A 20,806-nucleotide genomic window follows, 5' to 3' on the forward strand; every position below is an offset into this window, starting at 1 on the left:
CGGGCACCCCAGCCCTCCTTGGATGCGTCCGTGAACAGGAGCATCTCCGGAGGGTCGGTTGCAAAGGGCAATCCCTTGAGGGTGTTCGTTCTGACGTGCCCCCACTCTAGGACTTCCTTCGTCTCCGGGGACACCAGGACTATCTTGTGCAGGGAGTCCTATCAGTCTTTGCCAGTCCTTGACTCTCCTGCGCTGGCCCGACAGGAAGGACCTGAGTATCTGTTTCAGGTTGTCCAGTCTCTCCACGGAGGGGAAGGCCCTCTCCATCCGGGAGTCTAGGACCAACCCTAGGTAGGTCATCCTGGTGGAGTGAATCAGCTGGGACTTCTCCAGGTTGATGATGATACTCAAGACGTTGCAGAACTGCAGGAACTTCGTGCCTTGCTCCCTCAGTACTTCCCCTGAGGCTGAAAGCAACAACCAGTCATCTAGGTACCGAATCTGGCGGACGCCCAGTCTGAAACTGTTGCGAAGACCCTCGTGAAGCCCTGAGGGCTGTCGACAGTCCGAAGCATAGGGTTTTGAACTGCTGTGTCGGGGTACTCCATTTTACCCTTAGGAACCTCCTGCTGGAGGGATGGACAGGGACCTGGAAGTAGACTTCTTTGAGGCCTATGGACCTCATTGAAGTCCTCCTCCTTCAAGGCTGCTAGAACCAACTTCGGAGTGTCCATCTTGGAGTCGGTGTTACAGCACACGAATTTGTTGAGGGCTGAAAGGTCTATGACCAGTCTCCAGACCCCTGTCGCCTTCTCCACCAGGAAGAGCCTGTTGTAGAACCCTGAACTAAGTTTCTTGACTAGTTCTACTGCCCCTTTCGCCAGCATTGCCGAGCCTTCTTCCTGCAATACTGTTACTCTCAAGGGGTCCTTGGGTGCCAACCACTCCACCTGTTGATCTGGGATCCAAGGTGGGGTCCGCTAGGAAGGGCAGCCTGTACCCCTCCTTTAGTACTGCTACGGTCCACAGATCCGATCCGTGGTCCCGCTATGCTTGCCAAGATCTTTTGAGGCATCCCCCCACCTGAGGCATCGGCAGGAGTAGGGGGTCTCCCCTCCTAACTCCTTCAAGAGCCGCGGCCTGAACGCCGTCTCCTGGAGCCCGAGTAGGAGGGTCTGAAAGCTAACTGTCAAGTAAAAGCTCCCCTAGGGGGGGCAAGGCAAGGGAAAGATTATGTGTGCCAACTTCTACATCCGACGGGCGGACGGAGCCGAAGAGGCACTAGGCAAAGGTGCGGGGGCCTCTCTCCAGCGGCCACTGAGGCAGGCACTGGAGAGGCAATAGCCTCGTTTGATCCGCTAGGGGAGAAAACCACTTTGCCTTCGTCACGGATGGAGCCATCAGGAACGGGGGTAGCCGTCATGGGTCTACCCCCTCCCGGGGAAATCCGTGGGGTTTAAACACCCTGCCATGTCAGTGGCCGCCTCCGATGCTTGGATGGGGCTGGCCGGGACGATGGCATGGCTGGCTCCATCACAGATGGAGCCGTCGGGACGGAGGTAGACGTCACGGGTGTGTCAGCGGCCGCCTCCGATGCTTGGATGGGGCTGGCCGGGACAATGGCACGGCTCGCTCCATCACGGATGGAGCTGCCGGGACGGAGGTAGCCATGATGGGTGTGTCAGCGGCCACCTCCAATGCTTGGATGGGGCTGGCCGGGTTCGATGGAGCAGCTATCTCCATCACGGATGGAGCCACAGAGACAGAGGTATCCGTCATGGGTCTACCCCCTCCAGGGGAATCCGTGGGGTGTGAGTACCCTGGTATACCAGTGGTTGACCACGAAGCCTGAATGGAGCTGTCGTGGTACCAGGTATGGATGCCATGCTGCCGGGTCGAGCCAGCGGCTGCCTCCGCCCACTTCTTCTTGGTGCTATACCGCACCCACTCAGACTCCTGGGGAAGAGCAATGGGCCTCTTCCCCACAACTGACTTACCTGGTCCCCTACTCTGGATAAGGGAAGGTGGCTGAGAAGCTCCATCCGACGAGGCATCGGGAGAAGTAAGCTACGAGGAGAGGCTCGGCTTCCTTTGTGACATCTTGGACGTCTTCTTCTTCTTGGTGCCGAAGCGCACCCACTGCACCTCGTTCCAGGACTCGCACTCCGGACACGTGGCTGTAGGAGAACATAAGCTGCCCCTACACGACGAACACAGAGGAGAAGGGTAGGAAAGGGTATAGAATGAACACAATGGTCCACGTGGGGACCGCGTAAGACACAAACGGGGTCGGGGACACAAAGTGTCGCACTGGGTAAGGAGAGAGCGTCGAGATGTTATCGCGATGCGACCAGAGAACTTACTGGAGATCGATACCTGACCAAGCATGCTCTCTGATCCGGGGTTAGCCTCAGGGCGCGTATCACACCACCTGAGGTTACCCTTCATAGAAAACGGGAGTAGGGTAAACTACACAAAACTCTGGTCGGTTGAGAGGAGATCCCAGATACTCCTAAGAAAGTAGTTCGAGGTAAGTATTCCGTGTTGGAACAAATTATAATTATGCCCCTAATCATAAGCAATACTCCAGCTCTTCATTTCACAAGTGCACACCTCTTGCCACCAAAGAACTGTGCCTTGGAAGGAAGAGTTGGACACAAATTCTTTACTGATTTAATGAAGTGACATACCAAGATGGTAATTAAAAAGCAACCTCAATACAGTACACCCCTTTCAGTAATAACACAGATATGAAAAGCAATCTTCTTTGTCATGCAAACCTAGAATACAATGGAAACTTAGGACATTTATGTTATGAGTATTATGAATATTTGTTTCCAAAACACACTCTTGCTTAGAATTTCCTAGCAGCATGCCACGCTTATTCCATTTTTAGTATGAATGTTCTCTGATACTTCAATTGCTATCAAATTATGTATAAACAAGGTACCATTTGCAATGCAAAATATTTATTGTTGTACATACCTTTCATACAAATTCAGCTTCTGAAAGACTAAACAAAACAACGTAAAGCTATTAAGTGTTGTATCGCATATGCACAAAATTTTTAGTCTACTATATATATATATATGCACATTTTATCATTTCCTGCTACATAATTTGGGTGAAACAACTTTGTAATGTTACATATTATATAATATATATATATATATATATATATATATATATATATATATATATATATATATATATATATATATATATATATATATATATATATATATATATATCACTAATACTTTCAGAGCTGTAGAAAAATCAGGTTTACCTTTTAAAAATTCCCAGAACTCAAGTCCTGTTAAGACATTTTATGTGGAATGCGCTAAAATTCCATACTACTGTACTGTACTGTACTGAAATGGCAACTTTATATCACTGATTAGTAAACTTCAATAATACATCACTCAAGTTTTTTCTAAATTCAAAATTATGTTTCAAGTACTGACTAGAAAGAGAAATAGCATAATGATACCATTAAATAGATAAAAAATTAACGTTTCAATTTTTGTATGCACAAGAAATGCTGAAGGTCAAAATTCAGTTACAAAATGGGTGATGCAAAAATATCATCCTTTTTTACATTAAGATCTTTACTAAAAAATACGATGATCAAGTCTAAATAAAACTAGTTACTAAATGATGTATACTCTGTATATCTGACAATAAAGCAAACTTTTTTTTTTAGATATTGCCTCAAATTACCACTTACAGTACACAGAATAAAAGTATGAAAACTTTTTACAGTGCTAGATGCCAATCAAAGGCAAACACCAAGCACAGCATCAGTATCAACAATTTGATTCATGAAACTGTGGTGGGTACTTTTAGTTAAATGGAAGTGAACCACATGAATATTTTCAGGCTAAAATAATCTTCTTTTTATTCAAGTTACTTCTGTTTATGACTTTTTATAGCAGTCCAATATTAGTGATACTAAACAAGAATACTAAATATTGTTATGGAGGATGTTAAACTTTGCAAGTAATATGAATTACGTATGTGCATAAAGACTACAACTAAGGAAAATTAATCCACATTTTGAGACATTTTACAAGAATTGACTATGATGCTTTTGAATCAAAGTAAAAATTCAACAGTTTACTATAGGATAGACTTATAATTTAAAAAAGGGGAGCTTTGTCAGTAAAAATAACAAATACTTGAAATATTTTTTAAATAGTTAACATATTCAAATCTACTGTTACTTAGGATTATGCAGTGTAACATCAAATTTAAAAGCATATATGAATGTTTGATAATGAACCACAAGACTTAAAATATAGTTGCCCACAAAACCAAAAATTTAAATGCACAATACACATTTTCACAACCAAGACAATATATAACCTAACAAATCGGAAAAAAAACTAAAATAGCTAAAAATTATAAAGGCTACACTTATAATTTTTCCTGTATAAAATGAAAATTAGGAAAGGTGACATTTTAATACACATCACACATTAAAGAGAAAAACAATAGTGCTTTAGGCAAAACAAAATTTACTGAGATAATTGTTTATAAGTCAATGCAAACCTTATAATGATAATTTACTCACTTGGGTATGCACATATAAGTCTGAGTTTTTATAAAATCAGCTGTGATGATGGAACGTTAACTGCATACTGTACAGCCTTTTATCTATCTTGTATTCTTTACTGCCACTGCTTTCTCTCACTTGAAACACCTATTCATGTAGAGGCTGCTACTTTAGTTCTAGGTCTAAGGGTTGTTATAGTGGTAGCTCAGAGAAGGCCATGGGTTGTTATAAAGGTAGTTCAGAGAAGGCCTAAGTCATTACCTGGTCCCCAATATCAAAATATTTTCGTCAACCTTGCCCTTTGATAATATTAATGCCAACATGTACTTTCTAAAGTTTTAAGTGTCAATAAACTGCTTATTATCATCATTATTCTAGAGTGAGAGATCAAAAAAAAATTTCAATGCCACTGCAAGTTGCAATACTATTGTGAAAACAATTAAAAACAGACAACAGTAACATAATAAATTAAAAGTTTGAATATTAAGCTTACCTAAACACAATATATGTAATATATCACCATCAAACCCTTTTAGTCAATTACATTCATGTGTCTTGCATTTGAAGGAGATTATTTATGGCAACTTCTTTGTTTCCAAATGAAGCTTCCAATACTGATTTTACAACATCTGCCTCCACAGCTGGGAACATTTCGCCAAGCTGAAAATATTAAAATATAAAGAAGGGTAAGTCATATTGAAATGATTTAAGGTTCTATACAGAATGTTGAGAGCAAAAAACTTTCCTGACTCGAGTACATGTACCCATGTAACATTCAGGACCCTTGGTACAATTGTTAGCACTAGTAACTTTTTATAAACAAAAAATATCAATTTGATGCACTGTATAAGTTGCTTCTTAATTTGCATCCAAACAAAAAATACTTTTACAAAAAAAAAAAAAAAATGTTTCTATGACTCTCCTCAGATGTTCACATTCCTTTTCTTTAACTTGAAATTATTGACATTCACTCTTAAAATAAAATTTAAAAAATCCAGTTTTCTTCCCTTCCAACAGACTCATGCCTCTAGTAAAGTAATGAGACAATCAAGTGGTTGAAGGTAAGAAGAGAATCAGTGGGGCACCAGTCTCTCTCGTTTTTTCAGTCTGCTCTTAATCATTTAAATTTCAATACTTTAAATATGGGTTCCTCTGGATCTGTTAGCAACCACAGCATGGATTGTTTCTGGGCAATCATGATCACTTTCGGGGTTTCTCCGCTGAAGAAAAGGATTCAGTCCTTTTTTCTTTTGTTTCAAAAGTTCAGGATGAGGCTGCTAGGGACCATGACTTCTTTATAGAAATCCAATCTGATGGAATGTCTAATGATGAGGATTTTCCAATCTCGCCTAAATCTACATTGAAATAGAACAAGATGATCTAGACAGGAGTTCAATTCCATTGATGGAAAACCAACTACAACAGTTATCAAAAGGAGTCTCTTTTAAAATGTAGATTCCAGACCTTTTTCTGTTCGCAGATGCTTCAAATGAAGGATGGGGAGCAACTTTAAATCAATTACATCTGTCAGGAAATAAGACATCACAAAAGTCGATTCTCCATATCTACATACATCCAGATCAAACTAGAGATAAGTGCTTAATTCCTATAACAGATAGTGGAGGTGCTGTTAACTTGGACGAAGTTGAGAAGGATAAACCTTCTGCAATTCATTCCGGGGAAATTGAACATCTTGGCTTATCAAATAAGCAGAAAAACCAGGTTCTTCCTTACATCCACCAGCATGTCAAGAAATTGGGAAATGGTGGGGTCGACTGAACGTAGACATGCTTATGATATCCCTGAACAAAAAGATAGAGGTATTTGGTTCAATTGTTCCGGATTCCTTAGCCTGATAGGTAGATGCTCTGTTACTGTTACAAGATTGGTCGCATCTGGATATTTATGTATTTCCACCATTTTCCACAATTCGACAAGATAATAAGGATAACTCGACACTGCAAGATGGCTCTAGTTTTCCTGTTCTGGTCCCAAATAGAGTGATTCTCAGTTCTCCAGCATCTGTTGTCGAGTTTCCGAGAAGGTTACTGTGCAAACTCAATCTGCTTAAACAACAAATTTCAAAGATGATTTACCCATAATCATCCATCCTACACCTTACCACAGGGAGACTATTCATCGTATTCTCAGAAGCAAAGGGTTTTCCCAGCCTATGAAAATTCTGTATCAAAGGTAATGGAATGTGCAAATCTAGCAAGGTATCAATGACCAGAACAAGTTTCGAATACATTGTCAAAATTTTACACTTTCTTTTTTATGCAAAGAAACTTTCTGTATTAATAATGCATGGAAAAAGATCCATGCTTAACTCTGTACTCAAACAACTGGGATTAGATCTATCCATTTCAGATATTATATCAGATGTATTTAGGGCTTTTAGTATCAAAAACTCTCCTATAGTCATATCTATCTCTTGAATGTTGTTTTACAGTACTTGAAAGGTTAAAAAATTAGACATTTAGGAAACCTTTTTTTTTTTTTTTAAACATCTCACTCCTAAAACTTTTCCTTTTGGAGTCGGCCTCTGCTAGACGCTTAAGTGAACTACAAGCACTATCTTCTAAGGTTGGATTTGGGAATGTAAGATGATTTTGTCACTTGCCATCTTTTACATTTGCATCCTGCCTTTAACTGCTAGATTATTTCACAACTTCACTAGAGGCATGAGCCTATTGGAAGGAAAGAAAATGGGAATTATTTCATATTTTAGGAATAAATGTCAATAACTCCAAGCTTCCAGAGTGAAGCCATATGAACATAGGGTGAGTATAGAAAAACCATTTTACTGAAAAAACAAATTTTATAAAAATAAATTTCATCACAAACCCATTAACCATATGTTGCCTTATTTCTATAAAAGGGAGCACTTCCTTCTAAATGTTTTAATAAGGAGTAAATGAGTCCCTACTGTGTAAGTCCAGACTCTCATATGATGCTATGCCTCATCCTTCATTCCAATGTTCAACAAGAACAAAACAAACATATGAATCTTAAACTAAAAAGTATTATTTCCATAACTCAGAATAGAACAAGCTATTAAGTGGAAGTATCAACTTGGCAACCAATATATAAAACAAAGAAACCTACTTCCTACTGCCTATGTATACTTTACATCTACTGGGAAGAGACAGATGGCCTTCTCATCAGACAAAACGGTGGGAAGGCGTACACGTCGTTGTTGTCCCACCGTTGTTGGAAGGCATCTTGCCAGAGAGCCTTGGGGTCCAGGACTGGGGAGCAGTACAGACACAGCTTGAAATTCAAGGCTGTCGCGAACAGATCCACTGTCGGGGAACCCCACAAAGTCAGGACTTAGTTGGCTATCTGAGGATCCAAAGACCACTCGGTACTCACTATCTGCGAAGCTCTGCTCAGACTGTCGGCGAGCACATTCCTCTTGCCAGGAATGAAGCGAGCTGATAAGTGTTATCGAGTGGACTTCAAACCACCTCAGAATCTCTACTGCAAGATAGGATAGTTGTTGTGAAAAGCTACCTCCCTGCTTGTTGATATAAGCCACTACCGTGGTGTTGTCGCTCATCACCACCACGGAGTGGCCCGCCAGGGTCCGTTGGAACTGTTGAAGAGCCAGATACACAGCCTTATTCTCTAGCAGGTTGATGTGTAGGTACTTTTCTGATTCTGACCAAAGGCCTGAGACCCACTGGTTCAGAACGTGGGGCCCCCACCCTTCTTTTGACGCGTCCGAGAACAGTGTCAAATCCGAGGGAAGGATGAGAAGATCCACTCCCTTTCGTAGATTCTCGTCCGCCACCCACCACCGCAGGTCCGCCTGTTCCGTGGGTCCCATAGGGACTAGAGAGTCCGGGGAATCGGTGCCCTGATTCCACAGGGACTTGAGCCGCCATTGCAGGGATCTCATCCTGAGACGGCCGTTTGGGACCAGACGGGCCAGGGAGGCTAGGTGACCTAAAAGACGTAACCATGATAAGGCTGGAAGCTCTTCCCACCTGAGGAAGGGCTCTGCCACACTCCTCAGCCTTGCTATCCTGTCGTCTGATGGAAAGGCTTTGTGGAGATTGGTGTCTAATACCATGCCTAGATATACCAGTCGTTGGGTCAGCTGCAGAGAGGACTTCTCGAGATTTACCATGATCCCCAGAACTTGGCAAAGTCCCAGAAGCCTGTCTCGGTGTCGAAGAAGGGTCGACTTCGAGTCTGCCAGGATCAGCCAGTCGTTCAGATATCGGAGGAGACGGATGCCGTTCCTGTGCGCCCACGACGAAATCAGTGTGAACACTCTGGTGAACACCTGAGGTGCTGTGGAGAGACCGAAGCACAGTACCTTGAACTGGTAGGTCTTGCTGTCTAGGCTGAATCTCAAGTACTTCCTGGAAGACGGATGGATTGGGATCTGGAAGTACGCGTCCTTTAGATCCATTGTGCACATGAAGTCTTGTGGTCTCACTGCAAGTCTAACTGTGTCCGCTGACTCCATGCTGAACGGAGTTTGTTTGACAAACTTGTTCAGAGCTGAGAGATCGATGACGGGTCTCCAGCCTCCAGACGCCTTCTTTACAAGAAAGAGTCGACTGAAGAAGCCTGGGGAGCCGTCGACGACCTCTTGGAGAGCATCCTTCTTGAGCATGGTCTCGACTTCTGCCTGAAGGGCTAGCCCCTTTGCCGATCCCATGGCATAGGAACTCAACGACACTGGATTCACTGTCAGGGGAGGTTGAGATGTTGTGAATGGGACGCGATATCCTTGGCCGGTCACAGAGACCGTCCAGGAATCGGCCCCATGTTGCTGCCACCTGTGCACGCAACTTTGTAGGCATCCCCCCACAGGTGGACACGCAGGGGGACTGCCAATCCTAGCGTTTACGGCCACGGACGCTCCCTCTAGGATTCCTGCCTCCCCTGGAGGACTTTCCACCCCTCTTGTCCTTGACAGGAAAGGGATGTGGCTTAGACACCTTCGTCTTAGCTGCCGGAGCATGCTTCGGTGTCCTGCAAGGCTGCTGTTGATGCTGTTGTGCAGCTGGAGGCTTGTAGGGCCGAGATGTGAGGGCCCTTCGGAGGAGCGAATCATAATTCGACTTCCTCCACCTCTCAGCTGTGCGTTCTACATCCTTGGGCTCAAACAAGCTTCCTCCAAGGATGAGGAGTGTCTGAGCCTGCAGACATCCACGGTGGGGACCTTCGGATGAAACTTCTCGGTCACCGCATCACGTCGCTTTAAGATCGAGTTGGTCCACAGGTTGGTAACCTGGTGGGCCAAGAACTCAATGGAGCGAGTACCCGAGAGGAGGAAGGTCTCCAAGGCCTTCCTATTGCTCTCCTTAGACAAGTTGTCGGAGCACAATAGGATGCCCAGAGAACCCAGCCAGACGTCCAGCCACGAAGTGGCCTGCATGGCACACTTCGCGACCTTCTCCTGGCTAAGGATCTCCGATGCCGAGAATGTCACCTGCCGGGAGGAGAGCTTCTCAAAGAGGAGTTCCCCTTGTGAGCTCTTCCATCGAGTGGTGGAGGGGAAGAGCTATACTGGACTCCCCCATGATCTCAAAATACCTCCTCTGCTGTAAATGAGGAGGTGGGAGGAGTTTGTTCCCGGCAGAAGAACGGCTGGAGGAGGCGAGTTCCGAGAGCTGAGCTTCGACCTTGTCTCTGGCACTCTTCACCCCCTGGGACCAAGGCAAAGCTGCACTGGCCCTTGGGGGTTTCTGGGTACCATAGACTTGGTCTAGGACCGTATCCTTGCCTTCGCAAGGGGCGATCTCCGGGTCCTTGAACCTGTTGAGTTGCCTCATCAGATTCAAGACCTGCTAAGTCTCCCGTCCCCAAAGGCTCTTCTTGGGGAGACACGTGGACGTTCTCCCGGGGTCTGGTTGGCTCTGGACGGATCCGTGAAGACGACTTAGGAATCGTCTTTGAGTCCTTGGGTTCCCTCCTGGGCGGGATACAGGACTCTAGCAAAGAGGTCTGGAAGGTACCTTCCACGCAAGAAGTTTCTCTTCCTGGAGGTGGGGTTCCTCCCATTGGTGCCATACAGTTCGGCAGTAAATATGGAAGCTGTTATAGGAAGTGCACCTCTACAATTAAAATCATTACTATGTACTCCAAATCCAACGCCAGCATCAGATTTGGAGCCATCCCCTATGTTCTGCAACATGTTCCATAAAAAGAGACCTGGATTCTAAGTCAGTCATATTCTTCTTAACTCCAATAAAGTATTTACAAAAAGATACGTCAGGTAATTTCCATGGAGGCGTTGATGATACCTTGAATGGAAGCACCTTAATTCTAATTATATCCAGATTGTTTAATCATTTTTTCACCCGAAACCCAAAAGGTTGAGGAGATTTTGGGTGCAACTCAAAGTATGTTGAGTGCCTTACAAGGCTTGCAGTCTGAAAGGCTAAAGAATTAGGGAGTCTTTGCAATCTAAACCAATACCGAATAATAGAGGATATTCGATAAATGTCCAGAAGCAACTCCCCAGCATTAACAAGGAGACTTGTGATAGGTGATATTCTAAAGGCTCCTGTGGACAATCTAATACCTGCATGATGAATAGAATCTAATATTTTTAACTGGCTAGGGGTGGCTGAGGAGTATATTTCGCATCCATAACTAATTTTGGTAAAAATCATGCCCTGTATAATTTTAAAATAGTATTATGGTCCCCCCCCCATGATGTATGGGACAATACTTTTAAAATATTCAGAGCTTCAACACATTTAGCTTTCAACGCTTTTAGGTGAGAAATCCACGTATGTCTACAATCAAATATCAAACCTAAAAATTTGGCTTCCCATACACATGGGATCCGTTGACCTTTGATGTATATATCCGGGTCTGGATGTGCTCCCCAGATATGACAGAAATGTACAATAGTAGTTTTACTTGTCGAGAACTTAAATCCATTCATATCGGCCCACTGGATAATTTTGTCAATTGAGAGCTGTAGTGTTCTCTCAACCATTGCCATTCTGGCTCCGGAAAATGATATGGAGAGATCATCCACAAATAATGTTGAGAGAAAATCCTGGGGAATGGCTGAGGATATCCCATTAATTGCTAGTGCAAAAAGGGTTACACTCAGCACACTCCCTTGAGGAACTCCTTCTTCCTGGCACTTACTCTCTGATAGAGCTTCCCCAACTCTCACTTGAAAAACTCTATGTGAAAGAAATGCCTGAATAAATAGTGGCAGCTCTCCTCTCAATCCCAATTCATGAATGGTTTTAAGTATACCATATCTCCATGTGGTATCATATGCCTTTTCAAGGTCAAAAAATACTGTAACATGGTGCTGTTTGGAAGCAAAGGCTTCACAAATAGAAGACTCAAGTCGTATCAACACATCAGTCCAGTGCATTTTTCGGAATACACATTGAATCGATGATAAAATACCTTTCTTTTCAAGGTACCATATCAGCCTTGCATTGACCATCTTCTCCATGATTTTACATAAACAAGATGTCAATGCAATACGACGATAGTTTGCTGCTAAAAACTTGTCTTTACCGGGTTTTAAAAAGGCTAAAATAATGGCTAGTTCCCAAACACTTGGGTAACTATGATCATGCCATATTCTATTAATAATGCTTAAAATGAATAGCTTTGTATTAAAATGTACATGTTTAATTATTGCATATGGAAATACATTGGGTCCAGGGGCTGTATCATTGCAATGAGCAAGTGCAGAATCAAATTCTCTTTCAGTGAAAGGAGAATTATAAGACTCTTCCCTTCTTGTTGCAAAATTTAAAATTTTCTTTTCTTCAATGCTCCTATACTAGTGACCAGGGGCTCCTTCACACTTGCTGGATACATTTGAAAAATGATTAGCCAGGGCATTGCTAACATCATTTGCTTCAGTTACATACTGACCATTCACCTTCAACACTGGTGGTGGGATGGGGGTGAATTTGCCAGCTATCTTTTTTACTTTCCTCCACACAGCAGATGGTGGTGTTCTACTGTTAATGGAGGAAACAAAAGACATCCTAGACTGGCGCCTTGCTTCTTTCATGGCACGACGGAACTGTGCTCTACATTTCTTGTACATAATTAAATTCTCATCAGTTCTGCGTCTACGCAATCGTGGTAAGAGATCTTCTTGTGGCTCTGAGGAGGGCAGTTAGTTCTGAAGACCACCACGGGACTGGTCATCGTTTGAATAACCCTGTTGTTTTGGGAATTGAATTGACTCCTGCTGTATGGAGAGTTCCATTCAGTAAGTCTATGGCATCATCGATATTTTCAACTTGTCCTGCATCCCCCTCAATTTCGCTTAGCTCACAAAATCTATCCCAGTCCACCTTGTCAAGATTCCATCATGGCGATCTCTGTAAAGGTGAACCATTGTTGGTGTTTATAACGATTGGTGCATGATCACTAGTATGCCAATCATCTAATGTTCTCCAATCGAAGTCGCGAAGGCAATTAGAGCTTACGATTGATAGGTCAATACATGACAAGGTGCTTGTCTGGACATGAAAGTGTGTGGGCTCTCCTGTATCAAGGAGTCCCACATCTTCATTTTCCACAATTAATGATATGATATTTCCCCTCGTGTTTGCTAAAACATCACCCCACAAAGGATGTCTACAATTCAAACCTCCAAGTAAAAGAAAAGGTTGAGGGAGTTGTTGAATCACCTCCACTAAGTTATCATACAAAATGTTATCATTTGGAGGTAAGTACAGAGAAAAAATTGTATATTTTCGCCTTATGTCAATCTGTACAACCACTGCCTGCAGAGGTGTACGAATAGACAGAGAAACTTGGGGAACATCTCGACGAACGTATATGAGACTTTAGCCATGGGTCCCCACTTGGTGATCATATGGTGTCCTATAACCAATATATTCGCGAGGACAAGGGATATTATGATCAAGTTTGCTCTCCTGTAGACAAATAATTATGGGGGAATGCTCATGAATAAGGAGCTTAAGTTCTTCATATTTAGCCCTTAAACCGTGACAATTCCATAGCAAAATGGAGGAAAAAACTATGGTTTATAATTTGGTAGACCCCTTGGATGGAGTCTTCCCATTAGCAGGTTTTGATCTAACACTATTTTTAGGTGGTTTTATTAAAGAGGGTCTTGATAGATTGGGTTTAGCATTTATGATTTTCTTTTTGTCTTTTTTATCTGATTGTTGAGGAGGTTGGTGGACCTCCACTTGAATTTACGATTTATCTAAATTGACTTCCAGATCAGAAATATCAGACAAATCATCATATTTATTTGAGTCGTAATTTTGATATTTCTTATGGAAGGGGGCGAGAGAAATGGAGGTCTCTCTCTTTTCCGATTAGTAGGTGGTGAGCTACCAGGTTTTTGCACCTTCCCCAATACAGGTGCACCTGGTAACTTGGTGTCAGGCGGCATCTCCATCAAATCAGGCAAGGACATGGCCTGAGAGAGGTTAGTACTATTGTTGGTAATGGGGGACGAAAGCTGTACAGAAATGGGCAATGACCCATTTTTAATACACTGTGGCAGAGCCTCAGAAGGCAATATGATTACCTTGTCATGCAGTACTTTAATATCAGAGGTTGTATTTCTTTTCTTAGGATTACTGGCAGTGCTAGGTGGGGTTGATGTCTCCTGTGGTAAATTTACCTTTGATTTTAAGGCCTTTGCATAGCTGGTTGCTTTATTCAACAGTCTTTTTGCATGTCCCACTCTGTTTTCCGTTTGTTAGCCAATCTTCGATCCATTCAGCTGGCTCATCAATGATGCCTAGTGCTTTAATTTTGACCATTAATTTCTTATGAGGAACTTTATCAAAGGCCTTTTGAAAGTCTAGGTGTATGATGTCTATTGCCCTGCTTTTGTCATAAATGCCAAATATGTTATGGAAAAATTGCAAAATATTTGTCACACATGACCTCTTCTCTAAACCGTGTTGGCTGTCTATCAGATGTTTTTCTCTATATGTTCTATTAATGAATCTACTATAATTGATTAAAAAATTTTGCAAGGAACTGAAATTTCATGAGAGAGAGAGAGAGAGAGAGAGAGAGAGAGAGAGAGAGAGAGAGAGAGAGAGAAAGAGAGATCGTGGATAATAAGAACATTATTAAATTCAACATCCATTGCAGTTTACTGCTAAATAACACTTACACAGCACTTTGGTACAGAATTTTGTCAAGTTTTGGTCATTACCTTTAAACAATATCCACTTTATACTTGCAGACACAAATTCATACACATCATATACTAGTATCGATCACTAAAAAGTCAGAAAAGAGTTATAGTACTTGATAGCAAATACAGTAGGGTCCCGAATTACACGTGTTCTAATTACGCGATTCCTCAATTACGCGATCGATAGTTTTTAAAAATTAAATTTCCTGTATTTGCGAGGAGCATTCTAAATCCGCGAGTCAAGCACCGCGAAGCATAGGAAATCTATTGTTTTCTTAATTGTATTGGGGGGGGGGGGTGATGGTTCCCCGATGTCTGAGAAGGGGGGGGGGGGGAATGTGAGAGAAAGATTTCTGTTCAAACATTTTAAGACTAGTTTTGGATGAAAAATGTTAAGGTTTGCCCATCTGTTGTGTGAACTTGTCGCTAGGCCTAGCCTAACTGTCCAACACCTATATGTATAATATTCCATATTTGTACTAATTAATGTTTATACTTACGTTGTGATTATGGTGAAAAATCCTTATTCATTAAACTTTAAATTATAAACCATCAAAATAAAGACTATTTTATATCATGCTACTGCCAAACATGTCACCACAACCAAACCCATTACTTTGTTTAGTACGTTCCATCGCCGATCATAACGAACTCGCTAACCAATTTTAACAACTGTCTATAGGTTAACTTTTGCGGCAAAAGATATCTTACCAGGTAGGCCTACTATGTAATAATAATGTTATAAGTAATGTTTTATTTATCCTTAGAAAATCAAAATATATGAAATATGAGCAATTTTGTTTCGTGTTGTTTTTTGTTTCCTAAAAAAACGCCTTCTTAATAGGAAAACGTTTTTTTTTTTTTACGTTTCATCGTCGATCATAAACGCATTTACTCCTGAAAGTGATATTGAAGAGCTTTTACTAAAGATGTTATTATAAATAAAAATTATAAATAGGTGGTAAAATATCTATAATTAAAGTGTAGCAGCATCAAGAAATGTTGGGGTTCGCCCTTTACATAAGAATGTACTGTACATTGGATTAGACAGAACGTAGAAAAAATCAATTAGGGAAAAATCGGTATTCGATATCCTCTTCATCAGCATCGTCATTCGTCAATCGGGCTTTTTATTTTTTTTATTCTCAGTCGCTAACTAGTTATCGCACTGCCAAGATCTGCACACATTCCGATAATTCACATTTGAAGGTTTTCTGGGAGAGGATGGATAGAGAAAATACCGAACTATATAAAATGTTTTTTTAACCTGTGATAAACCGTTCACCACGATCTACTCGGTACCGCCTTCAACTGTATATTCCGTTCATGACTTTAATTGCCTTTTTCAAGCCGTCAGTCTCGTGATGTTACTTTACTCGTATAGTAAGTATAGGATCACCACTTGGCAACACTCTCAGCATATGGGGACTGTGAATAGAAACTTATATGATGTCTGGCAACTATTTTTCTGAAGGTAGCTGCTTGATGTTACAAAACTCTGGTTTGAACTGGTTTCCTATCAGTGCGATCGGGCGTTCATGCATAAGTGGTTATTTGTTGTTCCTTTTGTAATGAAAGGTCTAAAGAGGAAGGTTATTTCTTTAGATGAAATAAATGATATTCTTGTTGTGGAATTTGATAATGATAACCTGTTTGATAATGAGAGCACTAGTTCTGAATCCTCCAGTGATGAGTATATTGAAGAAACAAAGTTTCCTTTCGATGTCGAAAGCGAAAATGACTTCTCATTACCGAATGACTGGACAACGAAATTTCACAAAACTATAAAGGGAAAGGAAACGCCGAGAGAGAGAGAGAGAGAGAGAGAGAGAGAGAGAGAGAGAGAGAGAGAGAGAGAGAGAGAGAGAATAAAGTGGATAAATAATGTACAAATGTATGACGAACATATTTGAAAACTATACAGGAAACGATATGAAGAGAGAGAGAGAGAGAGAGAGAGAGAGAGAGAGAGAGAGAGAGAGAGAGAGAGAGAGAGAGAGAGAGACCTATCCCTTTCCTTTTGTTGCTTATCCAGGCGTAAGATTTACGATTGAAGATAAAAAGAACCCATTAGAATATTCAGTATTATGTAGCCATTTGAAATGAAATAATAGTAGTATTAATTGTTTTTTTTACTCAACCATTTAATTAATATCCCTACTTTTAACTATAATTACGAATTATAAGCATAAAGAAATGATATTAACTTTGAAAAATTATCATTAGTGAAATGACCGCTCAGGGCAAAAAAACCGTGATTATCGTACAGCAGCCTATTGCACACTTGTGCCTAGTGGCCGTGTTTACGTGTGGGAGTGTCATCATGGATATACAGTACTATACTGTAATTTTTAACTATTGCTAGATACGTACAGTATCAAACCTTGAAAACCCTTTTTTGTTTTTTGTATCTATAGGAAATAATTCTACATCATTCGGAAAATACTGAAAACAGTAAGTTATGCATAGTACAGTAGTAAATACTACAGTCATAGAAAATTATCAAAACTTTAACAACTTTTTATTGTTTTATTTATCCATAAAAGAAATTTTGTACGGTATTTTATAAAAAAAATCTATAAGAAGGATTTCTTACAGTATTGTTAAGATAAAAGCTACAGTATATATATATATATATATATATATATATATATATATATATATATATATATATATATATATATATATATATATATATATATATATATATATTTATATACATACATACATACACATACATACACACACACAGTGTATATACAGTATATATATAGCTAGAAAGCTAGAAATGGAGTGAAAAAAAAATTGACGGGTAGGTTGCTGTTTGCCGCCATGATGTGTTTCGAAATATACGAATTTCCAATTACACGAGGCCTTTCATCGACCAAATTCTCGCATAATTCGGGACCCTACTGTAGCTTCCAGGTGTTCTGTTTTAAATGCAAAATTTATTTATATTACTTTAACTTTTATTTCTTTGGATTCTACGAGTTGGTTTAACTTTGTTGGATATTGTTAGGCTACAGCTTTGGGAAAGCATTACCTAGTTTAGCCTAGGCTACTGCTTTACCTGTGTTAGAATCATATTTGTAGCTCCCTTGGCAGTAATAGAGAAAATCCTGGAGGAATTTCTATACAAGCTATGGTCGATCAAATGAAAAAAACTTTTACACCAAATGCTTGTTAAACCTAGCTCCCAGATCAAAATCTATTTTGTTTTGATGTACAGTGAACCCTCGCTACTTCGCGGTTCGACCATCGCGGATTCACCACTTCGCGGATTTTTTTCATAACCCATATATATATACATATTGGTAATAACAAAATCAACATACTGTACTGAATAATCAATATAATCGATGCAAAAACTAACCTATACACAGATGTGTACAGTAAATGCGTTTGTTTCTTCATTATGATCAGAGAAAAGTAAACAAAACATTGGTTGCCATTTTTTATCTTGCTTTTTGGCGTGTTTAGGAAACGCATGATATAAAATCGCCTTTAATATTTGTGCCTGTTTTAGTTTAGGGTACTGTAGTACATGCATTAAGTGTTCTGTATATTAAAGGGTAGTTTGTTAACAGTACTACGTACAAGGGAAGGTTTTAAAAGTCTGAATATACATGTTAAATAAATAGGTAAATATGGTGTCACTACTTCGCGGATTTTCACCTATCGTGGCCGGGTCTGGAACCTATCTACCGCGATAAATGAGGGTTCACTGTATAGGCATAAAATAATGCAACGTTAAACTATTATTTCATAAATAGACTGTAAATCTTACTTGTTTCAAATCCTCCTCTGATATAGGCTGAGGCTGAGGCTGAGGTGAGGTATTGGGTGGTGGCTGAGATGCTGGTGGCATGGTATATACAGGCACTGAAGAAAATCCTGAGCATGGGTACATGTTATGCATCATTACAACAGGAGCTACAGGAGCTGGAGCAGTCTGAAGAAAAAGATTAAGTCAATTAATTGGGATAGGAAATAAATACAGTACTTTACTTTGGGTTTCAAAATGTACCTTGAAGCTAAACACAAGTTCACATTTCTTGAAGTTATAAATATCATCATGAGCAGTTGAGTTATTTATACAACAATTTGCTTATGATTATATTAAAAAAACTTATCAATCAAAACTATGATATTGCATGTTTTTAGTTGGTTATAAAACCAAGTTTAATGAGACAAGGAAGTTAAAATTCTTGTCATACAGCTCAAATAGTTGATTTTATGAAAGATAATAAAATTCTTTTATCGAGTCACATCTTGCCTAACAAATTACAGCTTAATAAAACTTTAGAACTGAGTGAATTTATTGGATTATGAATTTGGGCTATATAGCCAGTGTTGGAGCTTAAGAGGCTATTCAGCACCCAAGAGCAGACGGGGGAAAATCCTGCAGATTGCACTATGATGGAAAAGTTAGAAGTTGACAGGCAAGAGGGGAGGAAAGGAAGTGGGAACTGATGTAGAGTGGATGGATATAAAGCTAGTGAAGCTTGGGACCAATGGAATTCTGCAAAGACCCAAAGTAATGCCTACAGTACACAGCATCAAGTGTACTGACAGAACTTTGAACTGGATGGAATGAAAAATGTTGGCACCGCAAAAATTTCTACAATTCCTTTTTTCTAATATCTGTCTTTTGCAAGCGACTAAAATTTTGAGCATTCACATGGGCTTATACAAACCTGAATTTATAAAGAAATAAATATGAAAAATTATAGAAATAATGAAAAAATATAGCACGCTTGGAATATGAAAACTCTGATAGCCAAGAGATTACTGAACCAACAAAAACCATTATCAAAAAAGAAATAAAAACTTACCGAGTATGATAAAACAATGTTGATTGTTCCCTCCTGTCCTTCACCAAGCTTGCCACTAAGACTAAACCACTCATCAACAACTTCACCCTGAAACAACAGTGCAGTAATTAACCTTGACGGTCCATAAGCCAAACTTATAAATCTTTAACATACAAATACATTTATGGTTCACTTTAATTATCAACCTCCTGGCTAATATACATTCATAAATATAAATTTGACATAATCAATAATAGTCATCTGGCTCTCATATATCCTACAGTACAGTACATGTATCCAGAGTAAATACATATATGTATATTTCTTTTAACAAATTCTGTAAACTATACAACACAAAGGACAAGTGCCGTTACATAACATACAGTATTTCCCCAATAAAGATATTGTACATAAATAATAAATGTAATGGAAACTCAACACCAACAACTTCACTGAATGTTGTAAGTATGTACACTTTATTTTACTTTCTTTGCCAAAAACCCTGTCTCTGTTGCACACAGATTATTTAATAAGGAGACCATTTCATTTGCCAGAAGTCCCAATTTCTGCTTCATAATCCAGTGAATCCTAACATAACAGACACTTTCTACTTCTTCTGTTTGCCTTTTCCCTGCAACAATATACTCCTCTCACTGTTCCTAATATGCTTATTCAAATAATGAAAATATTACTCCATTTATGTTCTGGATTCCTAATTATTTTGTTTAATACTAATACCCCCCCCCCCTCCACCTTTCATTTAGCAAACATAAGGGATTTTCCTGACTAACCTTGCCTTTCTTCATTTCCTGTCTCTATATCCTTTAAGATAGGCAAAGGCTAGGAGAAGGAAAACTCCAAAATCAAACCAAACAAGACCCCAACGGCGGAGCTTCCCGCGCCGGCGGAAGAGGGCAATGCCTGTCGGGCAGGCAACAAGGCGGGCCTTGACATAACAAGAACCCGCCAGCCCGATGCAACCAACATCGGAGAAGCCGCCTGTCTCATATGTCTTGAGCCGCGGTGAAAACGGTGTGGGCCAAGTGTGTGTGCGTGGCTGTTGCAAAGCCACGACCACCCAAAACAATATACCCAGCTACTGGCATTCTATCGTTTCCTCCACCCTTCTTCTGATAGGAGGCGGATGGCTAGCGACAGAACCCAATACTCGGACACGAGTGAGCACCGACGACGACGACGATCCTTTAATATGTCCTCTTTTCCCTATTCTAATCATTTAGACCTCTTTCTCTGATCCTACTATTAAAACTTGGTTTGCAACATATAGCAGCTCCCATGCTCCCCTCTTCTGCAACATTCTATAGTCACCTCCTCCTCCTCCAT

The 20,806-nt window shown here is 40.5% G+C and overlaps 1 protein-coding gene across 6 annotated transcripts in view; it reads right to left on the reverse strand.

Annotated features, from left to right (window-relative positions):
• Window positions 1–2,599: 2,599 nt before the first annotated feature.
• Window positions 2,600–20,806, reverse strand: part of LOC137620650 (toll-interacting protein-like) — a 92,510-nt gene continuing 74,303 nt past the window's right edge. For all 6 annotated transcript variants that reach the window (XM_068350981.1, XM_068350985.1, XM_068350986.1 and 3 more), the window contains 3 exons: window positions 19,484–19,570; window positions 18,436–18,600; window positions 2,600–5,158 (listed from right to left, as the gene is read on the reverse strand). In XM_068350981.1, coding sequence (XP_068207082.1) covers window positions 5,045–5,158; window positions 18,436–18,600; window positions 19,484–19,570 — 366 coding nt within the window. In that variant the 3' untranslated portion in view covers window positions 2,600–5,044. The remainder of the gene's footprint in view (window positions 5,159–18,435; window positions 18,601–19,483; window positions 19,571–20,806) is intronic.

This window comes from Palaemon carinicauda, chromosome 27 (genome assembly GCF_036898095.1).
Source record: "Palaemon carinicauda isolate YSFRI2023 chromosome 27, ASM3689809v2, whole genome shotgun sequence".
NCBI classification, from domain to species: Eukaryota; Metazoa; Arthropoda; class Malacostraca; order Decapoda; family Palaemonidae; genus Palaemon; species Palaemon carinicauda.